Source organism: Artibeus jamaicensis, unplaced genomic scaffold (genome assembly GCF_021234435.1).
Source record: "Artibeus jamaicensis isolate MK-2021 breed Jamaican fruit bat unplaced genomic scaffold, CSHL_Jam_final contig_447, whole genome shotgun sequence".
NCBI lineage: Eukaryota > Metazoa > Chordata > Mammalia > Chiroptera > Phyllostomidae > Artibeus > Artibeus jamaicensis.
Genome location: NW_026521834.1, coordinates 2,988,340 through 3,010,362, shown reverse-complemented (window position 1 = coordinate 3,010,362; position 22,023 = coordinate 2,988,340). Strand labels below are relative to the sequence as shown.

Below are 22,023 nucleotides of genomic sequence, written 5' to 3'. Positions count from 1 at the left end.
AGGTCCCGGGTTGCGGTCTCGGCCGACAGAAGCAGTTAAGAAAACAATTTTCTTAACTGCTTTAAAAAAACAATTCCTAACTCTGACAAATACAGACTGAAAACTGAACTTTAAAAAACACTTCTGTGCGGCGGAAAGCCTGGGACCGCAGCTCCGCGGCGCCGGCTCCACCCTGCCGGTGCGGCTCCGTGCGGCGCCCGGCGGCGGGCGTGACGTCAGCTCGCGGGCAGAGGAGGCGGGGAAGCCCCGGCCCCGCCAGTGGGGACTCGGGAGCAACAAGAGGGGCGGTTTCAAAACTTCAACCCCCGCCCTTGCCAGGCAACAACCATTTCTTTCAGTTGCTAGGATATGCATTACCATGGTGACGGCTCCGCGCCAAGCAGTGGGAGTATTTAAAGAGCAAACGCGCAGCCCGGGCGTCAGAAAGTGGCCTTCCGGGGTAGGGATGTTGCTGCTTTTGCTTCCCCCTCTTCCATACCATTCCCTTGACCCTCCACGCGCCAAGTCACTCTAGCCTCCCAGGTGAACTCAACTCCCCAGCGCACCCCAGTCTTTGGGCTAATCTTGCTTCAAGCGGCGGGGAACGGGATCCCGGCCCCGGGCGGGCGGGAGGGACGGGACGCGGTGCAGTGTTGTTCTTTTCCCCGCCAATATTGCACTCGTCCCGGCCTCCGGCCCCCCCGGCCCCCCGGCGCCCCCACTCACCACGAGCGGGGCAGCCCCGGCTGTCCCGACTTTCGATCCCGGCAGATTTAAGATAGACTGGAGTGTCGCTGCTAGCATCGTGAGTAAGTGGGACTGGGAGGACTTTAACCACCCTCCCACCAGCCCCCTCATCCTTCACCTAACCAACCCCCCATCCTTCACCTAACCCTCATCCAGCACCTTCCTGTGCCCCAAACTGAGCCAAACTTCCTCTAGATCTCTAACTTCCAACCTACCAGCCCTCTCTCCCTTAGCCCTCTCAGGTCCCTTCCTGCTCCCACACTGCCCCCAGAAAGTCCCTAAAATAAACAACTACACTAGCTTAGAAAACAACTGGAACTTTATGGCAAGGTGCTGTTATCTTTCCTGGGTTGGCGCCTGAGAAATACCCCTTGAAAACTTCCCATCTCCTCAACAGTCACCACCCTCTGGGGCTGAACTCCTGATTGGCACCAGGAGAGGGTATGTGTTTGGCTGAGGGGCTGTAGATTAGACCAGGGTGGGGGTTTCCAGGACAGACCCCAAGGTCAGAGGGTCTAAAGTCAGCAGTTTGAATCTGGTAGCCATTTCTTCACACTCTTCCCTGGAGCAGCTGCCTCCGGAATGGCTCGAAGTCCTCGGGAACTGTGTCTGAGGAGGGAGAAATGACTAAAGTCAAAGGTGGGGCTCTTCCCTGAGAGTGCGAGAGGTCAGGCTGGTGTGGGTGGGTTGAGAGCCTCACCGTTGCATCGGTACTGGAGATTGGACCAAATGATGTTTTCTTGGGAGAAGCAGAATACGCCGAGACGCCCCCCACGCATGGATGTGTCAATGATCACCCCAGAATCCGCCACTAGCTGAGGACCCTCATAGAGCTTCACTCTGTCCAGGACAGGGTTTCCATTGGTGCTAAGGTATCTATCGATGGGCATTGTGCCACTATGCCGGGGGCCCTGGTCATCCCCAACCCCCCTCAGCTCACCAGGCCTGAGAGAAGGAAAGAAGGAAAGGGGATGGAAGTGGGTGCTTTTCTCAGGCCTGGGGCCCCAGGCTCTTTGTCCAGCCCCCTTTGCATCTCAAAGCACCAGCCGCATTCCAGGCGAGGATTGGGTTGCCATGACGATGAGCACAATGGACTGGGGGTGAAGTCACCCACTTCCCAGGCTTTAGTCCACCACCCCTTATATTCTGCCCTGGCGCCCCACAGCCCAGGCACCTTAAAGAGGAACCAGCAGCCCAAGTGCCTGGACTCTGGGCTCTTGGCCATTTCCCTTCCCTTCCCTGTCATCCCCACCAGCTAGGGAATGCAAAGTTGTAGACAAAGTGCTGAACCGAGGCCTCAGCTCAGCTGCAGAGAGCTGTGAGGTCTAGGCAGTAAATAACGGCCCCTTCCAGGTCAGACGCCTTGAGGAGGCAGGTTCTGGGCTGTAGCAGTGAAGGGCCTGAGCTCTGGAGACTCCCAGGGGTGCCCTTATTTTACAGAGGGGAAAAATGGAACACAGAATAGGAAGTGCCTGCCTAACAGTGCCTATCTCTCCTTGGCACCAGAGTCCAGGCCTCCCTGTCTGCAGTGAGAGGGGATGGAGAGAAGTGGTCCCAGTCCAGGCCCACGGCACCAAAGCACCGAGGAGAGGGGTCTCTGGTGAGTCCCAGCCACAGGGGAAGGAAAGGCTGGGCTGAGAACAGAATCCCTGAGGAGGGCTCCGCCCCTCCCCTCACCGAATATAGCCAACTTGAGGCCGGTGCAGCAGCTGCCAGCGGTAGGAGGTCTTGTCACGCCAGCCCACATTCCGTGGGTCAGTCCACAGCAGTTGTACCTGATCAGGGGTATGGCCAGTATGCCATAGGGCATTCCGGAGGTGCTCACCTGGGCCAGACACTGATGTCACTGCCTGGGGGGCATTGGCAAAGACAGCGCGTCAGCCACAGGTTGGTAAGTGCAAGTGGGAAAGGAAGTCAAGGTGGTCAGGAGAATGTTCTGGAGCCCCAGGAAGCCAACCTCTAGGCCCAGTGTCTGAGTAAGAGGGCTCCTACTCAGGTACGGGGAGAGGTTTTGGGAAAGGGTCTGGACTGGGGAATTTGGGCAGCTGCCGGACCTTGAGCTGCAGCCCAGGCTGGGCAACAGCCCGGAAAGGTGTGGCCTGCCAGTAGGTCTGCTCCGTCTGCTTCCACATAACCACGTAGAAGCGGCCACTGTCCTGGTAGCTGAAGAGGAAGCCTGCATAGTCATCATCGGTCACTGTGTTCACATGGAAGGTGCCTTCAAAGTCCACACCATTGAAGGCTGTATATCCTAGAGGAAGATGGATGTATGGGATCAAGGTCAGGGGCAGCAAAGCTACTTGTGGCCCATTGTGCGGCGGGGGTCGGAAGGGATGCCTGCAGTATGTGTGGCCAGCTTGCCCCCCAAACTCTGCCCCTATCTGGTTCCTGTTTGGAAATTATTGAACAGGGTATCCCCTACATACCAACTGCCAGGCCTGGGTCACTGTTCATGGTCTGAACGATTTCCATGCCCTGGTGATGGGCAATAAAGAAGAAAGACCTGATCCAGGTGCACTACCTACTTCGGCCCTGCCTCGGAGTCTGGTCTGACAGTACCCACCCAGCCCACTGCCCTAGTACCTGGTTGAGCACGACCCAGTTTGGGTCAATCTGAGCATCCCCTTCGGGGTCCAGGACGACGGTCTGATAGGCCCGAAAATCCGTGAGGGTTACCTCTGCACTTTCGGGACACACATCCAGGGGGTCGACCACTGCATCATTGTCAAAGTCATCCTCACACACATCACCAATGCCATTGCCTGGGAACAGTGAGGCTGGGTGCTCAGAAAGGCCCTAACCACTGCCACTAGCCAACATCACCACGTCTTGGGCCTTGCATTCCTGACCTCTCTCCCCACCGTGCCCTTTCTAACTCCCCGGCAACGACTGCCTCCTCTCAGTGAGTGAAGCCCACACCAGACCCCAGTCTTAACTTACTGTGGGACCCCAGTCTTAACTTACCATCTGAGTCCTTCTGATTGGGATTGGATACCAGGCGACAGTTATCAGGACCAGGAGGCACGTAATCTGGGACACCATCATTGTCATCGTCCCCATCACACTCATCTCCAAGTCCATCATTGTCCGAGTCCAGTTGGGAACTATTGGGTATCTGTGGGCAGTTGTCCTTGGTGTCCTGATGTCCATCCCCATCACTGCCCATGAAAACAGACACTGAATAAAGGCTCTAAAGGTACCACACATCCTTCCCTTGTCTCCTGGTTAGGAGTCTCTGAGGTACCCTCCATTCAACCAGACCCTTTGCCGTCAGCCAGATGAGTTGAAGGTCCAGCAGTAGAAATGGAGGGTAGACTACAGGAATAACTTCCTGCTCAACAGTGGTGAAGAATTAAGGCTAAACCACAAAGAGAATTGAGAATATACTAGAGGAAGGTAAAACATCCCTTGTAAGACCTATCTGTTGGCCAAGACCCTACCTGTCTTCATTGGTGTCACAGACATCCCCCACCAGGTCACTGTCTGCATCTGTCTGAGAGAGAGGGGCCTGTTCTCACCATCTCCTCTTTGATAACTGAAGAGGGTGGGTGACCTGACCACTTCCCGTTACCCATCAGTCCCCCCACCCCTTCCCTGTCCTCTCCATTCCCCTGTACCTGTGTAGGATTACTCATTTCAGGGCAGCTGTCACAGGCATCTCCCACCCCGTCCTCATCTCTATCTGTCTGTAGGGGGTTGGGGACTTTCAGGCAGTTGTCCAGTCCATTGGGGATGCCTAGAAGACATGGGGACAGCAAAAGGTTGTCACACTCCTCTAGGCTGGTGAAAGCCCTGAGCTTTGTCTCCCATCCAGAGGACAGCTGTTCAGGAAATCGTCCTGTACCAGATCTCACCCTCTCGCCTGCCCTCTCCCTGCCTAACCCTACGCACCGCCGCGCATTCCCACTGCCACCTGCCGCGGGCCGTCTCTCATCCAGGCTGACTTCCATAGGAACACCCTCCCCGCACCTCAGACCTCCTAGCCTCCTTGCTTCATTCCCACTGTGTCCAAATTCTGATGGGTCTCCCACCCCCACAGCCCAGGTCTACACCATCCCCATCCACGTCGTTGTCACAGGCATCCCCTTCCCCATTGCCATCTGTGTCCTTCTGGTCATTGTTGGGAACGTTGGGACAGTTGTCACAGGCATCACCAAATGAATCTGTGTCTGAGTTTTGCTGGTCTTTGTTGGGGAACAGCCGGCAATTGTCCTAGGGTGGGAGGGAAAGAGTCAGGCCTCCCCAACACCACTGGCCACCCAGCATCCACCTTGTCTTTGTACCCATGTCTACGATCACCAGTCCTGTGGTGGTCCACCTGCTTGGCACAGTCCCACCCACCCAACCTCCAGATAGTCCACCTTGCCCTGGGCACCAGGCTTATGCCTCCCTAGTTTGTAGTACTGGAGCATTTCTGCAGAGTTGCCAGGGGCTGGGGGAGCAGGGTTATAGGGCCAGGCAACAGAGACGGGGAGGAAAGCACAGGTGCAGGGAGGATCAGGGTGTCTGGGGACCACCTCGACATTCTTGATCCCATCTCCATCAGCATCATCATCACATTGGTCCCCCATGCCATCGTTGTCAGCATCTTCCTGCCCAGAGTTGGGTGTCAACAGGCAGTTGTCCTAAAGGTCCAGGGAGGGGATGGATGGGTGAGTTCTGGCCCGTGCCAGCTTGGGGCAGCCCTGCTTATGCCCGCCTGCAGCCCATACCTGCTTGCAGTGCTTGTTGTTGTCCATGCAGGGCAGCGCCTGGTCCGGGTAGCCGTCGATGTCCGTGTCAGGTCCGCACACATTCCCATTCCCAGCCCAGCCCACGTTACACTGGGGCAGCACACAGGGTGAGAGTCAGCAGTCTGGGCTGGCTCCCCACCACTCCTTTCCCTGCTCCAAGCTCTGTTCTCACCACCCAGTTCCTGCGCCCTTTCCCATGAAGGCCCTCGTCCCAAACCCGAAACACATTCACTAGCCCTACCCCCTTTCCCAGATTCTCCCTTTTCCTTCCAAGCCCCAGGCCCAGCTCACCGAGCAGGACACCGCGCCATTGCGTTCAAAGAGACAATGTGCATGGACATGGCAGGGACTGTGGGCTGGGCTATGGCAGGTCCGGGCTGGAAGGCAGCCCTGGCTTTGGTTGCCCAGGAAGCCCAGGCGACAGGGACCACACTTGAAAGAGCCCTAAGAGTAAGGAAGTACTGTCTCAGGAAGGAGGGTCAGCCTACCAGGCACCCTGGAGTGGCACCTGAGGGTTAGAGGGTGGGCACTCAGCTACATGTCGGGTTTGTCAGTTATCTCCTTCAGGGTAACTTGCTAAAGGTCACAGCTAGTGAGGGGCAAAACCAGAATTCCAAACAAGGTCCATGTGGACCATCTACGTGTAGTGCCCTGGGGGAGGAGGGGACGCGGGAAGTTTGAAGAGAGTGTCGCATACTCCCACCACCCCAGGTGCACTCCAGGTATTCTGCTCACCACTGTATTGGTGCAGATAGAGTTTGGGTCACAGCCACCATTGTTCCCGTCATTGCATTCATCAACGTCGTTGCAAACCTGAAGGGGCAGACCTCAGGTAGAACCCGACCTGTGGTGGGTCTCCTTGTACACAGGAGAGGGCACTGGTGTGCCCTTATCTGTGAATGTTGACATGAAGCCCAGCCCCAAAACCAATGCAAAGCTAGCAGATGAGCCTCATCTCATTTATCCCAAGGGCCCCATGGCCCACCCAGAAACCCCTGCAAGGCCACGTTCTCTTATCTACACACTCCACCGAACCTGACCTGTTTGCTGGCTCGGGCGTAGTCGATGCCCACACCAGACACCCGTGTGCCCTTGTAGCCTTGAGGACAGGCCTCACAGTGAAAGCCAGGCATGGTGTTGATGCAGCTTGAGCCCGGGAAACAAGGGTCAGCATGCGCACACTGGAGACCAGACAAGAAGGAAGATGTCGGGCCCCAGCCTGTGATCCCAGGACCATGGCTTTTGGTGTCCCATTTGTAGTCCTTCCCACCCAGCATCACTGTACTCTGAGCCCTGCCCCCAGCCTCCCTCTGGGTCCCCCCTAACCAGCCCTCTCAAATTGCCCTGCCACTCCGCCAACACCTTCCCTGTGTGGCCCTTCTGTCTCTGCCTCAGATCTTCTGCCTCCCTCCCTTCTCCCACTTTTCTGGTCTCCAGCCTCTCCTACACCCCAGGCTCCTCTGCTTCAGACCAACATTCCCCCCACCTTCTTGGGCCTCTGCTAACTCCCCCCCTGCAACTTGCTGTGTCCTTTCAGATTGCGCCCACCCCACCTCATTGACGTCAGTGCAGTGGGTGCCATTGCCCTGCAGGCCGGGGGGGCAGGGCCCACAGCGGTAGCCAGGGTACTCGTACACTTCCATGCAGTCCACACCTCGGAAGCAGGGGTTGGGACTGCAATGGGAACGCTGCTCGTGGAAGCCTGGGGAGAGGGCACAGCAGAGCCACCAAGAGGTCACCATTCAAATCACTGGAATTAGAAGCCCAAACTGTGGGGTAAGAAACACAGTGATACCACCTGGAGCCCTCCCCTACTCTCCCACTCACCGCACACCTGACACTCCATGATGGTGTTTCGGATCAGAGACATTTCCTTCACCTGGTAGACATAAGGATGGGGAGGAGCCAGCTCTTAGCATCTGCCACCTTGCCCCCGAGTCTGCTACCCTTTGAAGGCCCACTCCAACCTGGTCTCGAATGTCATCCCGCAGCTCCACCAGGATCTGGTTGAAGAGGGTGAGTTGGGTGACCAGCGCCTTGGTTTGCTCCCCTGTCAGGGCCCATGATGCAGAGAAACTCAGAACTGGGACACCAGCCCTGGTCCCTCCTCGGATAATAAGCTAGCTCCCACCACTACTGCACACCCCCCACCACCCTTAAACTCCATCTTATTCTTGGCTGAAAAGGACTTAGTCTCAGGCAGCTGCCAAAGCCTGGGGCCTCCTCCCCACCCTCATGCCCCTTTCTCTTCACTGTAGCCCACTCACCTAGGATGGAGTGGAGTGCACTGGTCACTAGAGAGAAGAAAACACAATCAGAGAGTGGAGAGGTGAAGAGGAAGAAGGAAAGGGACAGGAAAAAAGGACTGGAATAAAGATGGGGTGTTAGATGGTATGTCAAAGGTGACAGGCAAGCATCCCTAGCTCTTTCCACAGGGTGAGGGACCCTCTAAGGGAGCTGCCTCAGATGGTCAAAACCCAAATCCCTCCAATTCCCAAGCATCGTAGTGGGAGAAGGGATCCCAGGAAGGTGACCCAAAGCAGGGCCAGGGCCGCAATATATTCCATTTCCTCCCTCCCAAGCTTCTACCTCAACAGCACTTTCTTTGAAATATCTGGGAGAAGCGGTTGTTTTATTTAGGTAAGAGCCTCTGAACATCTGTATCAGAAAGACCAAGTGGATGGGCGATGCTCAGAAAAACTGCTATTAGGTGACCACCACCAACGGAGCTAAAAAAAGAGACCCAAGACCCTGATCTCAGGCAAAACCAAGGCCAAGCACTTAACATCCTCACCGCCCTCAGAGTTCTTCGGAGTTCCAGCCGCGTCTTGTGTGGTTTTGTGTTACCCGCTACCCTGGTAGGCAGGATGGCCTGAACAGGGAGATTTTTTGACCCACACCTTTTGGGATGGCTTTATTGTTTGGAGATCAGAATCAGAGGGGAAGGAGATTTGGGGTGAACAGGGTCAGAGCCCCAGGAATAGGTGAAGCAAAGTAATGAGTGTTAGGGGGTAGATTGAGAAGATGTGAATCACCAAAGACCACAGGATATGGTCTGGGCTCTGGAGTTTTACTAACAGAAGTCTCAGAGTTACCTGCACTGTGAATGGACTCATCCCCCTGGAATGGACACTCACTCAGGGCTCCAACACGGGCCATGGACCCGCCTAGAATCATTTTCATAGATTCCACGAAGCCCTGGGGGCATAGGAGCAGAATAGGGTGGAAGGACCTACCAACTCCTCCCACTGGTGCAAACTCTGTTTCCATGGAAACTCACCTGCATCCTCAAATAAGCCTTCTGTCCAGTCCTAATCTCCAGTCCATCAACCTCCGCTGGAGGGATCGGGGCCAGTGCCGGGAGACCGGCATGTTGATCACCCAGTTTGCAGTCCACAAAGAGCTGCAGGCCAGGGCTGGGGTGGGATGGGCCTCGGAGTCGCAGGAGTGCTGTGTGTGTGCGCCCATCAGCCAGGCCTGCTTGCTGTAGGTTCACTGCATGGACTTTGCCATCCTCCCGCTGGTACCGCACCAGCACTGCCCAGGAGGGGAGGTCAGTATGGGCACCATCCCCCATCCCCTGTATCCCAGCTGAGCCTCGGGTCAACTCTTCTGGATGCCACATCTCTAGGGCTATGATCCTGTACTCAGCTGTGTACCTCTCAAACGCCTTGTCCACAACAGGTACACAATGTATGTTCTTTTAAACTGGTTCAAAGACTAGGACTTCCTTAGTCTTCAGTGGCATCAGATCACTCAATCACCTGCAAGGTGGCAGCTGGTCCTGCACCTACTAAACCGTCCCATGAATGTGAGGGACTTCTCTATACCACCACTGGGGCACAATGTCATGCCTTCCCCCTCCCCCAGGGCCTCCCCAAGGACATCCCATCCCTACAAATACCAGGCTTCGCCCTATTGTTTTGTTGCCTGTCCTTCTGAGGCACCTCCTAAGCACCCCATACCAGGTGGCCCCTGGTGCTGGGGCACGGCCTGATAGGTCCATGGTCCCCAGTGGCACCCAAGGAAAGTTAAGAGGGATGTGGGAGTGGGGACAAGGGAGAGTGCTCAGGAGGATAACCCCTGCAGGAAAGGCGATGCCCACCAGTCACCTTTGTTGATCTTGCCCACAACAGAGGCCTCCAGCCATCGTGTGTTGTCTTGGCGAGAGTAAAGGCCAAAGAGGACACCACCCTGCTTAGGAGGCAGGCGGAAGGTAGACAAGAGGTAGATGTCCCCAGCAGTGAGCAGGGCTGTCCGGATCTTCTCTGCCACAGCTACCATCTGCCGGGACTCACCCACAGTCAGCAGGTCAATCACTGGCCAGGCAGGGGTTATCAAGGTTAGAGAAAGGGATTAGATGCTAAAGCCTGTCCACTTCCTGAGCCCTCGGGAGGGGGGGTATCCTTCATCACTCCCTCCACTCCCACTACCAGACAGTGTTAGTCACCTCAAAATTCAACGCCTGCTGCTATTGGAGGACAAGGTATTACGCCTTCCTTTCCCTCAACATTGCCTGCTCTTGGCAATCCCCAGGCCTGAGGCTCATCTGGAAACGCAGAAACAGTGCCCCACACACTTGAGATATTCCCACCAGGTGGCGCAGGGGAGTCACTGCTGATTCCAGGCAGCAGTAGCACCTGGTGCCCACAGCACAGAAATTGGAAGGCAGTTTCTCTTTACACTGCTGGCTTTGACTCATTCTACATCCTAAAGCCCCTCCTCCCATCCTGGGGGCTCAGCACACTCACTCTGGATGAGAACAGCTGCCCACTGAGGGCTCTGACCCTCCCACTGTCTGGATCTCTCCCTCGAAAATGTAGGACCCAGCTCCTCTGCCTCCTGTGTCCTGGCCAATCTGTGGTTTCCCTTTCAGCCAGTAAATAATCTGTGCCTGTGTCATCTGCTCCAGCTACCTCTCCCACACCCATAGGCCCATCCCACCACCAGACCTCCCAGGGAGCCCAGACCTCTGGGTCCCAACCTCCACCCTGTCCTTGGGCAGCCAGCAGCCCAGGGGATGAAGAAGCTGAGGGGACCACACAGTGCACCCACCTTCACACCGCTCTCCCAGACTCCGGAGTGCTTGGGGATGCTCAGGCACTGGACCCAGCCAGGCAGCCCCAGCATCCAGCTCTCGAGTCCTCTGCCCTGATCTCATGCTAGCTGTGGCCAGTTCCCACTCACCTATCACCCTCTGGGTGTCGCTTCTTCCCACAGGGCCATAAGGCACCATTTCTTCACTCTGGCTCAATTTCAGGACTCTTCCCTTCCCCTTGCCCACATGTTCTCTGTTACTAGGCTGGGGGGAAATGGGGAGGAGGCAGAGGGGGTCGAAAAGGCTGGAGACAGGCTTACCCTGCAGGTCCTGACTGGCAGATGAGAAAGTGCAGAGGAGGAGAAGAGCCAGGGCTCCCCGAAGTTCCTGTGTCTCCATAACGCTCAGCCGGCTCACTAACCCTGGCAGGCAGGCGGCTGGGAGGGGAAAAGGCTAGGCGGAGAGAGCAGGGGGTGGGGGCGGAGGGACTGGAAGGGGGAGTTGAAGGGGGAGGCAGCAGGACGGTGAGGGGGGGCTGAAACAAAGAACTGCCAATCACCCCGGAGGCATCCCCAGCTCCAGGAACCAAGGGCACTGGGGAAAGCGTGGAGGCCTCCTTGCCTTCTGCCTCTCCCCAGTGGTCCTCTTATCCTGCTGCCTCCCTCTCTGCTGACACCTCGTTGTTGGGGGCCACCGCCAAATGCTGTTTCCTGGAAGTCACAGTTGGGGGAAGCAGACACCTCTGGCAGGAAAGTGCCCAACAGTGGGCATGATAAGAAGCCATGGGAGTGGTGGAAACTAGATTGCTCTAGTGCCCAGAGGATGCCCACAGGGCGTGAAGTGTGCTGCTCTAACATGCAAGTGCTCTTTATTAGGGTGAGGATCCCCTGACATGTGCCTCCATTTTTCCCTCATTCCTAGGAAAACCTGGAAGGGTCCAATGGGACCTGGAGGGAAAGGTTAAAACAATGGTGAGTGAGATCGGAGTGAAGAAATCAGGTAAGAAAGGGACACCAGAGACAGGAGTGGTCAGGAAAAGGGGGCTAAACTGGGAACACCGGGGCACACCAGCTGACAGTCCATGACCCCGATGAAGCGGAGGGTCGCCTCAGTTCCATTACTAAGGCAACACGAGCCCCACCTCCCCTCCCCCCACTCACGCCCTAGCCTAGCCTCGCTCTGGCGGCCGCCACCGCCCCTGTTTTGTTTCCATGGCGACAGGCGGCGCGGGGCCCGCTCCAAGCATAACGCGCTGTGGAAAACATGTGCCTCGGGGGAGCCCCCCCCCCCCCCCCCCCCCCCCGCACCCGCATCCCCGGCTCAGGGCCAAGGCCTGAAGGGCCCTAGAGCAGTCCAGGACACACGGGCAGATTTGCGAGACACCCCCAGGGCCAGCCCAGGTGCACGAGACCCCCTTCTCCGAGGCCTGCCACTCTTTCGGGGTTTAGGGACCCCCTCTCGGCCCAGGTTTCTCTACCGGCCGAGAGGTCTCGACCCTCCTTGGGGCCTCAGGTTGAGAGCCCCTCCCCCCTTTGAGAGCTGTCTCTGGATAAGGCGGTGGCCACCCTCCTCAGAGGCTCTCAGCTCCGCCCCCGCCACCAGGCCTTCCCCGGGCCAAAAGAAGACACACCTCTCCCTAAGCTACCCTCAGCCCTACTCTAGCTGCGGTAGGGGGGCAGGTCCACGCGGGAGCTGACAAAAGTGCAGAGGGAGGTGCTTCCGGGACAGAGGGCGGGCAAGATGGCGGCGCCCATGGAGCTGTTCTGCTGGTCGGGGGGTTGGGGTTTGCCGTCAGTGGACCCGGACAGCCTGGCGGTACTGGTGAGGGGTGGTGCCGGCGCCCTCTGCTGCGCCCTGGAGGACTAGGGAAGGGGCCCGAACTAGCTGGTCATCTGAATTTTGTCAGGGCGCCTCTAAACGGGCAAAGTGGGAGAAACCGAGGCAATCAAAGAGTGTCCAAGGCCAGTATAGGCTCAGTGCCCTATGCCTTAGAAACCTAGGTTTTGTGTAGCTATAAAAAGAGGGCTGGTCGGGGGTTCAGGATATGGGTTTTAGTCCTTGCTTTTCCATTTACTGGCTGTGTGACCTTGGGACGATTCCTTCTCCTCTCTGGGCATTGTTTCTTCATACAGATCGTTACTAAAGCGGAACAATCTCAGGGTTCTCAGGCTTGGCATTCCTGTCTTCTCCTCAGCCTCTCTTTCTACCTCTTCTCCTTCCTCCTCCTCACTAAACAGCATTTATTGAGCTTGTTGTTTATTGAACCAAAAGGCCCACAGCAGGGTTCCGTAGAAAGAGCTTTGGAGTCAGACTAGTTCACTTCACTCATTCACTCCATTTAACAAGCATGTATTAGCCCTCTTCCAAATATCAAACATTGCCATGCAAAAATAAGTAAGACTCGGTCCCTCTGGCATTGTTTACAGAAAGGCAGAAGGTCAGCAAATAAATGTAATAAAACATCCGGGTGCTAAGGTGTAAGTACAAACAGTCCACAGAAACTGCTAAAAAAAGGAAAAACTCATTAGAAAAACTTCTGAGGATAGGTTTCACCAGGTAGATGATAGGAGAGGAGATGGATTTTCCTACCTGACTTGTGACCATGGACAGTCCATAATCTCTGAGCCCTGTGTTGCTCGTTGTGAAGTGGGCACAGTAAGATTCACCTCTGTGTGTATTTGTGTATCAAGTACTAAGTGTAGATCATAGCACAAAAGGTATTTGATGTTATTTCTGTTCTTTTTAAAAAAAGATTTTTACTTATTTATTTTTAGAAGGAGGGGAAGGGAGAGAGGGAGGGAGAGAAATGTCACCGTGTGGTTGCCTCTCACACACCCCCTACCAGGGACCCAACCTGCAACCTAGGCATGTGCCCGGACTGGGAATTGAACCAGCAACCCTTTGGTTCACAGGCCAGCACACAATCTACTGAGACACAGCAGCCAGGGCTCAATTATTTCTTTCTTTTCTTGATTCCCCTGTGGGGCCATGTCCCTGGCCTCTCTCTGCCTTCCGCTTCCTTCCCTGCAGACCTATGCCAGATTTACTGGTGCCCCACTCAAAGTGCACAAGATCACCAACCCCTGGCGAAGCCCTTCAGGTACCCAGTGCCCGGGGGTGGGGGGCGGTGAGGAAGGGAATGTACAAGGGGAGAAGCAGGAGACAGGAATATGGTCCAAATATGTGTGGATAGATAGCTAAGGGTTTGGTGGGCACACTTCTTTCTCAATGTCAGGGACTTTGCCTGCCCTTCGAACCAGTCATGGAGCGGTCATCTCGGTACCACACAAGATCATCACCCACCTTCGAAAAGAGGTAGGTAACATGGCTAAGGGGGCTGCTGGGGAGAAGAGTTCAGTCAATTCAGTACAACATGTTTCTTGAGTACCAAGTATATGCCAAGTTAGATGCAGGTAACCCAGCGCTTCAAGGAACACACAGTGCAGTGGGGGGGAGGGGCACACATGTTGTTGGTATGATGCTATAAGTAGTAGGCCAGAGATTAAGCTAGGGCACTTTGGGGGCATCTGAAGGCACAGTGCCTTCTGCTTGTTGGGTGGAGAGGGAGAGATAAACAGGATGATGACACAAGGAAGGAAAAGGAATATAGAAGAGAGCAGTTGGCTCAAATGAGACCCTTGAAAGTGAGACCATTGTCTTTTTTCAGGGACCAGGTCATGTAGGATATGGGGCTCAGGATGGACAAGGCTTAGAGCCATGGTGGGGAAGTTGGAAGAGCATTACAAGAATGGGGAGGCCTAGGCTATGCCCTTCACTCTCTCTTTGACTTTTGTGATCTTTGGCAAGTCACTTAACATCTCAGAGCCCTAAGCTCCTTATCTGTAAAACTAGGGGTATTAGCTAGGATGCATTCCAAGGGTTCTTCTAGCTTTCAGGGTCTGATTCCAAAAGGAAACACATTGTGAGAAGTGGGACCCTCTTCTTCATTTCTACTTTCCCCCAAATTAAGGAGCTGGGGAATCAGTGGAGGCTTGAGAAGCGTGGAGAGAGGGGATCCAGGTAAAGCTAAGGTTCCTGGCAGGGACTGGGACACTGCTGTTTACTTATGTATGAGCACAACGTTTCCAGTTTTCAGAGTTTTTCCCCTAACAGAGCCACACTGAGAGAAAGAGATTAGTACCCCATTCCACAGGGGAGAAAATGAGGCTCAGAGAGATTTAAGGATCATGCTCAGGAGGTCATTTGGGGACAAAGCTTACTCAGGATGTGGAGGGAGTTGCTAAGCAACAGACACTGGAGCCCAGAAAGATGAGGCAGCCTGAGAGCCAGGGGTACAGTTGGAATGTGTGTGTGGTGCTGGTGGGGCCTGGGTCAGAGAATGAAATAGGGGAAATAGCCAAGATGGGCATTGAGAGAACAGGCCAGAGGGCCCTGGGCCTGGCTTCACTGGGTCCCAGGAGCATGAGGATGGTGCCCCTAGTTCCTGAGGCATGGATGGAGGCCCAGCCTGCCTCTGAGCTCCACTTTGGGTTTTGCTGTGCCTGCATTGGGAAAGTTACAGGCATGTCGCCACCTTTCCGTGGAAACTGTGGGAGCTGCTCCGGGTTTGCAGCTAGGCCTTCTTTCCTCCCCGCAATGGGCGTAGGACCTTGACAGCCAGGAGGCTCCAAGGCCCAGGCTATCTGCCAACAGCGACAGGCTACTAGCTGTGCCCAGGCCGAGGGGCCTCAGTGGGAAAAAACTCCTTACTCTACCTCTGTGGCACTCAGAGGCCAGCAAGGGTGGTACCAGACAGGATGCCCCTGGGAAAGTGCCCTGGAGTCCCTCAGCTTCCACCTCATTACGGACATTTCTTCCACAGAAGTACAATGCCGATTATGATCTGTCTGCCCGACAAGGGGCAGACACCTTGGCCTTCATGTCTCTGCTGGAGGAGAAGCTGCTCCCAGTGCTGGTAAGTGTGCTCAGACCTCTCAGTGTTCATGGCCAGTGGGGTAGGGGGCCAGGGAGACACACACCCAACCCCTGGCCCCCAGTGCTGCCTTGGAGCAGATGGGGATCAGGAGCCCACCCTGAGTCAGGTAGGTATACCAGTTCAGACCTGCCTATTCCTTCCCGATCCCAGGTACATACTCTTTGGATAGATGCCAAGAACTATGTGGAAGTGACCCGGAAGTGGTATGCAGAGGCCATGCCCTTTCCCCTCAACTTCTTCCTGCCTGGCCGCATGCAGCGGCAGCACATGGAGCGGCTGCAGCTGCTGTGTGGGGAGCACAGGCCGGAGAATGAGGAAGAACTGGAGAAGGAGGTACCTCTGGGATAGGGAGCTACTGTATGAGACGAGCCTTGGGGCTAATGGCCAGGACGGGAGTGCCTGGGAGTGCCTGGAAGGGGAGGTGGCATGGTGCCCCAAACCACAAGCCTACCTGTGTCCTCCCTATAGCTGTACCAAGAGGCTCGAGAATGCCTGACCCTCCTGTCTCAGCGCCTGGGCTCTCAGAAATTCTTCTTTGGAGATGCGTGAGTCTGACTCCAGGGGAATTAGAGGTGGCTTGGAAGAAGATAAAGGTTCAGATGTAGCTGCAGGGACTGGGTGGGCTTTAGACAAGAGGTCCTCAGGATAGACACTGGGTCCGGTGACAGTGGGGCTGTGTGTGGGGCTAGAGCCGCCTCAGTGGTACAGGAGGGTGGGAGGGCTGCCAGGCACAGGAGGGGCCTGCAGGGCTGTGGGGTACTCAATGTGCCCTTTATGCAGCCCTGGGATAGAGTCCCATTCAGGGCCAGGCTGGCGCCACCTAAGGGCCCTCCCCACACAAGGCTCAGAACAGTGTCCTCTCCCACCCTGGTGGTCCCTGCTGCCCAGAGCCTACCTCCCAGGGCCAAATCTTCTTCCGACTCCATCTCTACCCTCTCTGCCAAGGTCATCCTCCTCCATCGCATCCCTCTCTTTGTGCTTCAGCCCCGCCTCCCTGGATGCCTTTGTCTTTAGCTACCTGGCCCTGCTGCTGCAGATAAAGCTGCCCAGTGGGAAGCTCCAGGCCCATCTGCGGGGGCTGCACAACCTCTGTGCATACTGTACCCACATCCTCAGCCTCTATTTTCCCTGGGATGGAGGTAAGGGGCAGATCGAGGGGGTGGGCACAGGCCCTGGGGAGAGTGGGCAGGGACACAGGAACGGCCTTCTTGCCCACCTCTCTTCCTTGTCCCTCAGCTGAGATGCCACCTCCACGCCAGACATCAGTAGGTCCAGAGACTGAGGAGGAGCCATACCGGCGCCGGTACCAGATCCTATCTGTGTTGGCAGGGCTGGCAGCCATGGTGGGCTATGCCTTGCTCAGTGGCATTGTCTCTATCCAGCGGGCAGTGCCTGCCCGGACCCCAGGCACACGGGCCTTGGGCATGGCTGAGGAAGATGAAGAGGAGTGATTTGCCCTTGTGCTCCCAGGAGTGATTTTTCTACTCTCATGCATTCCAGAGGTCCCTGTGTCTCCCTGTTGTCAGTACAGCCAGAAATGGGTGACCCACCTCCTCAGAATAAACCTGCTCACATTGGCTGGGATCAGACAGTCTCTTCTTTAAGGGGCCACCATTTTCCTAGCTGGGGGCTAGGGGCTCTCTGGGTGCCTTGACTAATTAGCTGCCTGTGCCCTGATGCTGACATTGCTCCTGCAAGAGCCTAGTTCTGCATCTCCAGGAAGACAAACAGTCCTCAGTTCTGGGTCCAGCTTTCCTAGTCTCTTCCTTTCCTTACCCTCCCCCCGCCCCCATCTTGTGTTAATACAGACAGTGAGCTCACCCTGGGCTTGGGCCCAGTTTCCACAGGCAACCAGCAGAGAGCACACACATAAGCTTAGGGGTTTGGTGGGGGGGGGTGGCACTGAGGCTTCCCAGTCCTTTCCCAAGGGACCTCCAGGCCCTGGCACCAGCTAGAGGGGAGAGTGAGTCACCCAAACCACTGCTGCTGGGCTTATGTCAATTAAGCTCACCCCAGCCCTCTGTACCCTCTTTAATCACAAACAGCATGTGAACTGACTCTGTCCCTTTAATGCCCAGGTTGAGCCCAGGTGTCTGCTTGGGCATCTGCTCCATCACTGGCGACGCCACAAATAGGTGTGAATGGAGTAGGCAGGTGAGATGCTCTCCAGGAAACCTACAGCAGGATCCTTGATGGTGAGAGGCACATCCTTGGAGGAGCTGGAGAGGGGGAAGGAGAAGCTGAGTGTGACCCTGCCAAACCCACCGTCCTGTCCTTAGCCCAGTCCCCAGGCCCTGCTGCCCCCCTTACCGATTTAGCACTACCACGACTGCAGAGCCATCCGGACGCACCAGTGCCACTGTGTCCAAGTCGCTTTTCTCGCTAGCGACCAGCCCCACTCTCTGGGAGCCCTCAGGAATGAACTTGCTGAAGCGGAGACAGGCATCATCAGGCCCCAGCCCAGCCCCCTGGCCCTGAGGGTGGCTCCCATCAACCCAGGAGCCACCCTCCTAAACCTTGCCGACGCTTTGCCCTAATTCCCGAGGTCTCGAGTGAAGCTGCTGGCATGCCCTGCCCACCTGCCTCCCACCCCCAGCACTGCCACTCAGGGTTGTCTCTGATGCCATCAGGTCACTTCCTGCCCCGATGGTGCAAGAGGGATAGGTGTGCCTCTCCCAAGGTCCCCGCCCTAATCACCTTTCTATTCCTCATACGTGGTGACATAAGGCCAGGGTTCGAGACACTAGGCCTGGTGTGGAGTGGGGGTGCCTGCCCACCACTCACTCACCTGAAGTGGCCAAGGTGGTAGAACATGGGCTGTTTGTAAAACGTGTCCTTGGCAATGTCCACGATAATGGGACTGTCGACAAAGTTGCGTACCCAGTTGGGTCCCCCTTCAGGATTCAGGGCGAGGTTCCAGTCAGTCCAGCCAACCACGTGGGAGAGGAGATTCTAGAGCAGGGACAGGGCAGAGACAGAGGTTTCACGCTGGGTCCCCAGATAATGTAGTTAATGAGACAGGTGGGCTGCAGCGCCTCAGCCCCGTGAGGGGTGCTCTGTATCCCCACCTCTAAGGAGACGGGTTATGAGGAAGGGGATGTCACAGGAGAAGCTGAGAAATCTTAGCTCTAACTGCTTGAGACCCAAGCATTTAGAAAAAGGGTGATGGGACACACAGATCTGTGAAGGGAAGGCAAGGTAGGGAATCATGATATCCCCAAATGTCCCCAAGAGCAAGCCAGCTGGGAAAAAGTTGGAGAGGAGGGCCTATCATCAGCCTTTGCTGAAACTGGGAAGGGTCAGGTGCCCTGCTTTGTGCAGAGACACAGGTGGCTCACCACGATGATGCTGTGGCTGTACTGCATCCCTCGATCCCAGGAGCCCAGCCGCACACTCTGTTCCCAGAACTTGGAGCCCACACAGGCCTCTGAGGCAAAGAGCATGGTGTCGGGGAACAGGCGGTGTGTCTCCCCCAGGGTGGCTTTTGCTGGAGCCAGAAAGTCCAGGTACCAATGTACAGCGATGCCATGAACATACTTAGCTGCCTCTGGGTCTGCCAGCACCTGTACAGGGAAGGGGAAGGACTATTGGGAAAAGGGAGCCACCGAACCTGGAAGGGTCACTAGGGGACCAGGGATATGGGCAGTGGGATGAATGCAACTAGAGGAGGTTGAAGTAATAATCTGGGGGATCCGTGGGACCCTGGAGATCCAGAGGGGTCGCCACCCCCCAGCACTCTAAAAACCCAACTGAGAGTTGAGGCAGGGAGGGCACTCTGAAGCCAGTCATTTGGATTCTGAATTTGAGGGTCACTGGGGTACCCATGGAGGTCCTGGACTTACCACCTGGGCCCAGCGGGGCAGCAGCAAGCGTGTGTCATCCAGAATGAGCAGACGGACATTGCGGTGTGTACTGTTGGCCAGGGCGGGACCCAGGTCACGGGCAATGAAGTCTCGCTGGTGTTCAGGGGTAAAGCCCAGGCACTGGAAGGGGTACCCACTAAGTAGCCCTGCAGAAGGCTCATTCTCAGCCGTTACTGCCCAGAACTGTAACTTGTGCTCAGCATAGGCATCCAGGAACCTGGCAGGGGAAGGGTATATCTGACCATGACCAAGAAAAGGGACCAAGACCCTGAGGAATAGGAGGCCCGACGAGGAGGGAAAAGCTAGGGGTCCAAGTCTGAGAGGCACAGAAGGAGATGAGCAGGGTCAGGCTGAGACACGGACCCTGCGGGTCTGGATCCCACAGCCTTGCTGCTCCCTTACTTGACAAAGTATCTGGCCCAGGTCTGGTGGTAGAGGTTCCCCGGCTGACCCTTGAGCGACCCTCTCCCATTCACTGCCCCATTGGTCTTGAGCCAAGTGGGTGATGTCCAGGGACTGGCCAAGAGTGAGACAGGGCGCTGGGACATCCCTAGGGCTTGATGAATCAGGGGTATCTAGAAACAAAGGTGGTGAAGAGAGAGACACCCAGAGTTGGAACATAGACTGACTGGCCTGACCAGTGCATCAAGCCTAGTCTCCCGCCCTCCCACCCCCAGGACAAAACAGAAAGAACAGGGGCCAAGTTCTGTCTCTCTGCAGACTTCTCTGGCCTGAGGCTTTTCAAACACTGGGCATCAATGCCACCACAGCCTGAGGAAGCCAGAGTGCTCACCTTGAGCTTGACGTCCTCCTCTGAAAGGCTGAAGTTGTGCAACTGGAAGTCGTCAGGGGTGTCGGCATAGGTGTAGATGCGAATGGAGAAGTCACAGCTGGCCATGGGTACTCGAATGATGTTGTATTCAATTCCTGCACAAAATTCCAAGGTCTGGAAGTCTGAGTCAACAGAAGAACGTGGGACCTGGCCGACCACTTGTCAGTCCTAAACTATGTCTGTGCTCCTGCGTTGGAGCCTGAGGTGCCAGGCACCTGGGTGAAACACAGGCCTGAGCCTGTGAGTCCCTGACCACTCAGTGGCAGATGGGTAGGACAATCTTACTTATTTGAGCATTAAGAGAAGACCCAAATCTCAGGGATGGGTGGAAGTCAGGACCAAAGGACATATCAAAGTCATTGCACCACGTCATTTTGTCCCCTTCCTCCTCACCTTCTTCAGAGAAGTATGATTTGAGTAGCAAATTCTGGGCAGGTGGCGACAGGGCAAGGATATTGAGAGCAGCAGCATCTGTCATGGCCCCTCCAAATCCCTTCACTTTCTGAAACTTCTGATCCGGCTGCAGCGTCAGTAACAGCCCTGAGAACACAGGCAGGGAATCAAGGGTGTCGGTGCACAAGGGAGAAACCCTGTGACCACTGGCTTGAGTCAGCTCCGAAAGAAAGGACCCCAGCCTGGGTAGGGGTGGAGGGTGTAGTGGGTACCTGTGACTGTTTGGTTGGCCCGGATGGTCCCTAAACTCAGCTCCATTCGGCGCCCACTACGTGTGCTCTCATAGCGTGTGAAGGTGCCAGGGGCAGGCAGGGTCAGGGGATCAAGGGAATCACAGTACGTCGAATTGCAGACACAGACCACGGAGCTGTAGCCAAAGCTTTTAGGGCTGCAGGGGTGGGCGCCTGGGAGGGAGGGAGAGGCAAGGCAAGGCTTGAATGATGAAGCTGGGGGATGACACACTGGTCAGGAGAGACTGAACATGGGTTTCAAAATCCTCTCCTTGGACCGCCACCTCCAGTTCGTTTCAGTCACTCAAAAGCATTTGTTGAGCAACTACTGAAGTCCGCCACCAGTCTGCCAGAAGGACACTAAAGTACCACGAGGCAGAAGGGAGCCTTGGTGCTCTCTCCTCCTTGACTCACTCACCTGATGCCCAAGAAACTGCCTGAAGTAGAAGCAGTCCTGTGAGTCCGCCAGCCAGGAAGCCTGTCCTGCCCAGGACCTTAGGACATTCCTGAGAACAGGATGAGGAGGGGATGGAAGGCAAGCCCCTCTCCATCCCTCAACTATTCTGGGCAACCTAGTCTCCCACCTTTATTTATTTATTTTTAATAAATAAGATGGAAATGGGAGGGGGAGAGAGAGGGAGAGAAATATCAATGTTTGGTTGCCTCTTGCACACCCCCTCCCGAGGACCCAGCCAGAAACACAGGCATGTACCCTGACTGGGAATCGAACTGGCGCTCCTCTGGTTCACAGGCCACTGTAGCTCAATCCACTGAGCTACACCAGCCAGAGCTCCCACCTTTCATAGGGATAGAACAGGCCCTCTGCTAGTAACAGCCTTCCCTCTAAGTGCTCTGTTAGTGATAGTCTCTGTCCACCCCACCAGGACCCTCCTCCTCCCCTCTTCCCACCCGTTTCTCCCTTGACCTGTCCCTCCATAAAATTCCATGATGGCCTGAGTTCGAGGAGAATTTGTCATTCATTGAATTCCAGAACCTGGATGGCTAGGATTCCAGAAGCAGAGATCAGTATGGAGCTCTGGCCCACTCACCTCTCTGGAAAGACTTGAAAGATCCATCACTGGATGCGAAGACTACAAGGTTCCCAAGCTTCAAAGGAGACAGGGAGTCCACTAAATGAAAACAGGGATTCAAGTACCTGGGTAGCTGCAGACGGGATTAGTCGTGATGGTTAATTCCGGCATAATATAGTGA

The 22,023-nt window shown here is 55.7% G+C and overlaps 3 protein-coding genes across 8 annotated transcripts; 1 reads left to right on the top strand and 2 right to left on the bottom strand.

The window, feature by feature from the left end:
• Positions 1–751: 751 nt before the first annotated feature.
• Positions 752–11,626, bottom strand: THBS3 (thrombospondin 3). 4 transcript variants are annotated; one of them, XM_037132629.2, is made up of 23 exons: positions 10,818–11,626; positions 9,572–9,778; positions 8,740–8,996; positions 8,555–8,657; positions 7,727–7,753; positions 7,427–7,509; positions 7,287–7,338; positions 7,013–7,161; positions 6,500–6,640; positions 6,195–6,272; positions 5,751–5,903; positions 5,439–5,549; positions 5,244–5,351; positions 4,779–4,938; positions 4,344–4,462; positions 4,167–4,219; positions 3,691–3,884; positions 3,310–3,488; positions 3,153–3,201; positions 2,781–2,977; positions 2,404–2,576; positions 1,427–1,566; positions 752–1,335 (listed from the first exon to the last, which is right to left on the bottom strand). In XM_037132629.2, the coding sequence occupies exons 1-23, from the start codon at positions 10,894–10,896 to the stop codon at positions 1,277–1,279; spliced, it is 2,871 nt and encodes a 956-aa protein (XP_036988524.2). In that variant the 5' UTR covers positions 10,897–11,626; the 3' UTR covers positions 752–1,276. The 4 variants fall into 4 exon arrangements, with proteins under 4 accessions (XP_036988524.2, XP_053522279.1, XP_053522281.1 ...); XM_053666304.1 differs by lacking the exon at positions 10,818–11,626 and adding an exon at positions 9,910–9,975; XM_053666306.1 differs by lacking the exon at positions 7,427–7,509 and having other exon boundaries at positions 7,294–7,338.
• Positions 11,627–12,208: 582 nt separating this feature from the next.
• On the top strand, positions 12,209–17,017 carry MTX1 (metaxin 1). Of its 2 annotated transcripts, none has more exons than XM_037132631.2 (8): positions 12,209–12,318; positions 13,528–13,597; positions 13,733–13,812; positions 15,320–15,412; positions 15,584–15,766; positions 15,902–15,978; positions 16,448–16,572; positions 16,670–17,017. In XM_037132631.2, exons 1-8 carry the CDS (start codon positions 12,238–12,240, stop codon positions 16,882–16,884), a joined length of 924 nt encoding a protein of 307 aa, XP_036988526.1. In that variant the 5' UTR covers positions 12,209–12,237; the 3' UTR covers positions 16,885–17,017. The 2 variants fall into 2 exon arrangements, with proteins under 2 accessions (XP_036988526.1, XP_036988525.1); XM_037132630.2 differs by having other exon boundaries at positions 16,418–16,572.
• Positions 17,018–17,482: 465 nt separating this feature from the next.
• On the bottom strand, positions 17,483–22,019 carry GBA1 (glucosylceramidase beta 1). Of its 2 annotated transcripts, XM_037132677.2 has the most exons (11): positions 21,861–22,019; positions 21,230–21,317; positions 20,794–20,985; positions 20,522–20,668; positions 20,090–20,223; positions 19,699–19,871; positions 19,276–19,513; positions 18,772–18,996; positions 18,222–18,385; positions 17,744–17,860; positions 17,483–17,652 (listed from the first exon to the last, which is right to left on the bottom strand). In XM_037132677.2, exons 1-11 carry the CDS (start codon positions 21,885–21,887, stop codon positions 17,547–17,549), a joined length of 1,611 nt encoding a protein of 536 aa, XP_036988572.2. In that variant the 5' UTR covers positions 21,888–22,019; the 3' UTR covers positions 17,483–17,546. The 2 variants fall into 2 exon arrangements, with proteins under 2 accessions (XP_036988572.2, XP_036988573.2); XM_037132678.2 differs by lacking the exon at positions 20,794–20,985.
• Between the last annotated feature and the right edge of the window lie 4 nt (positions 22,020–22,023).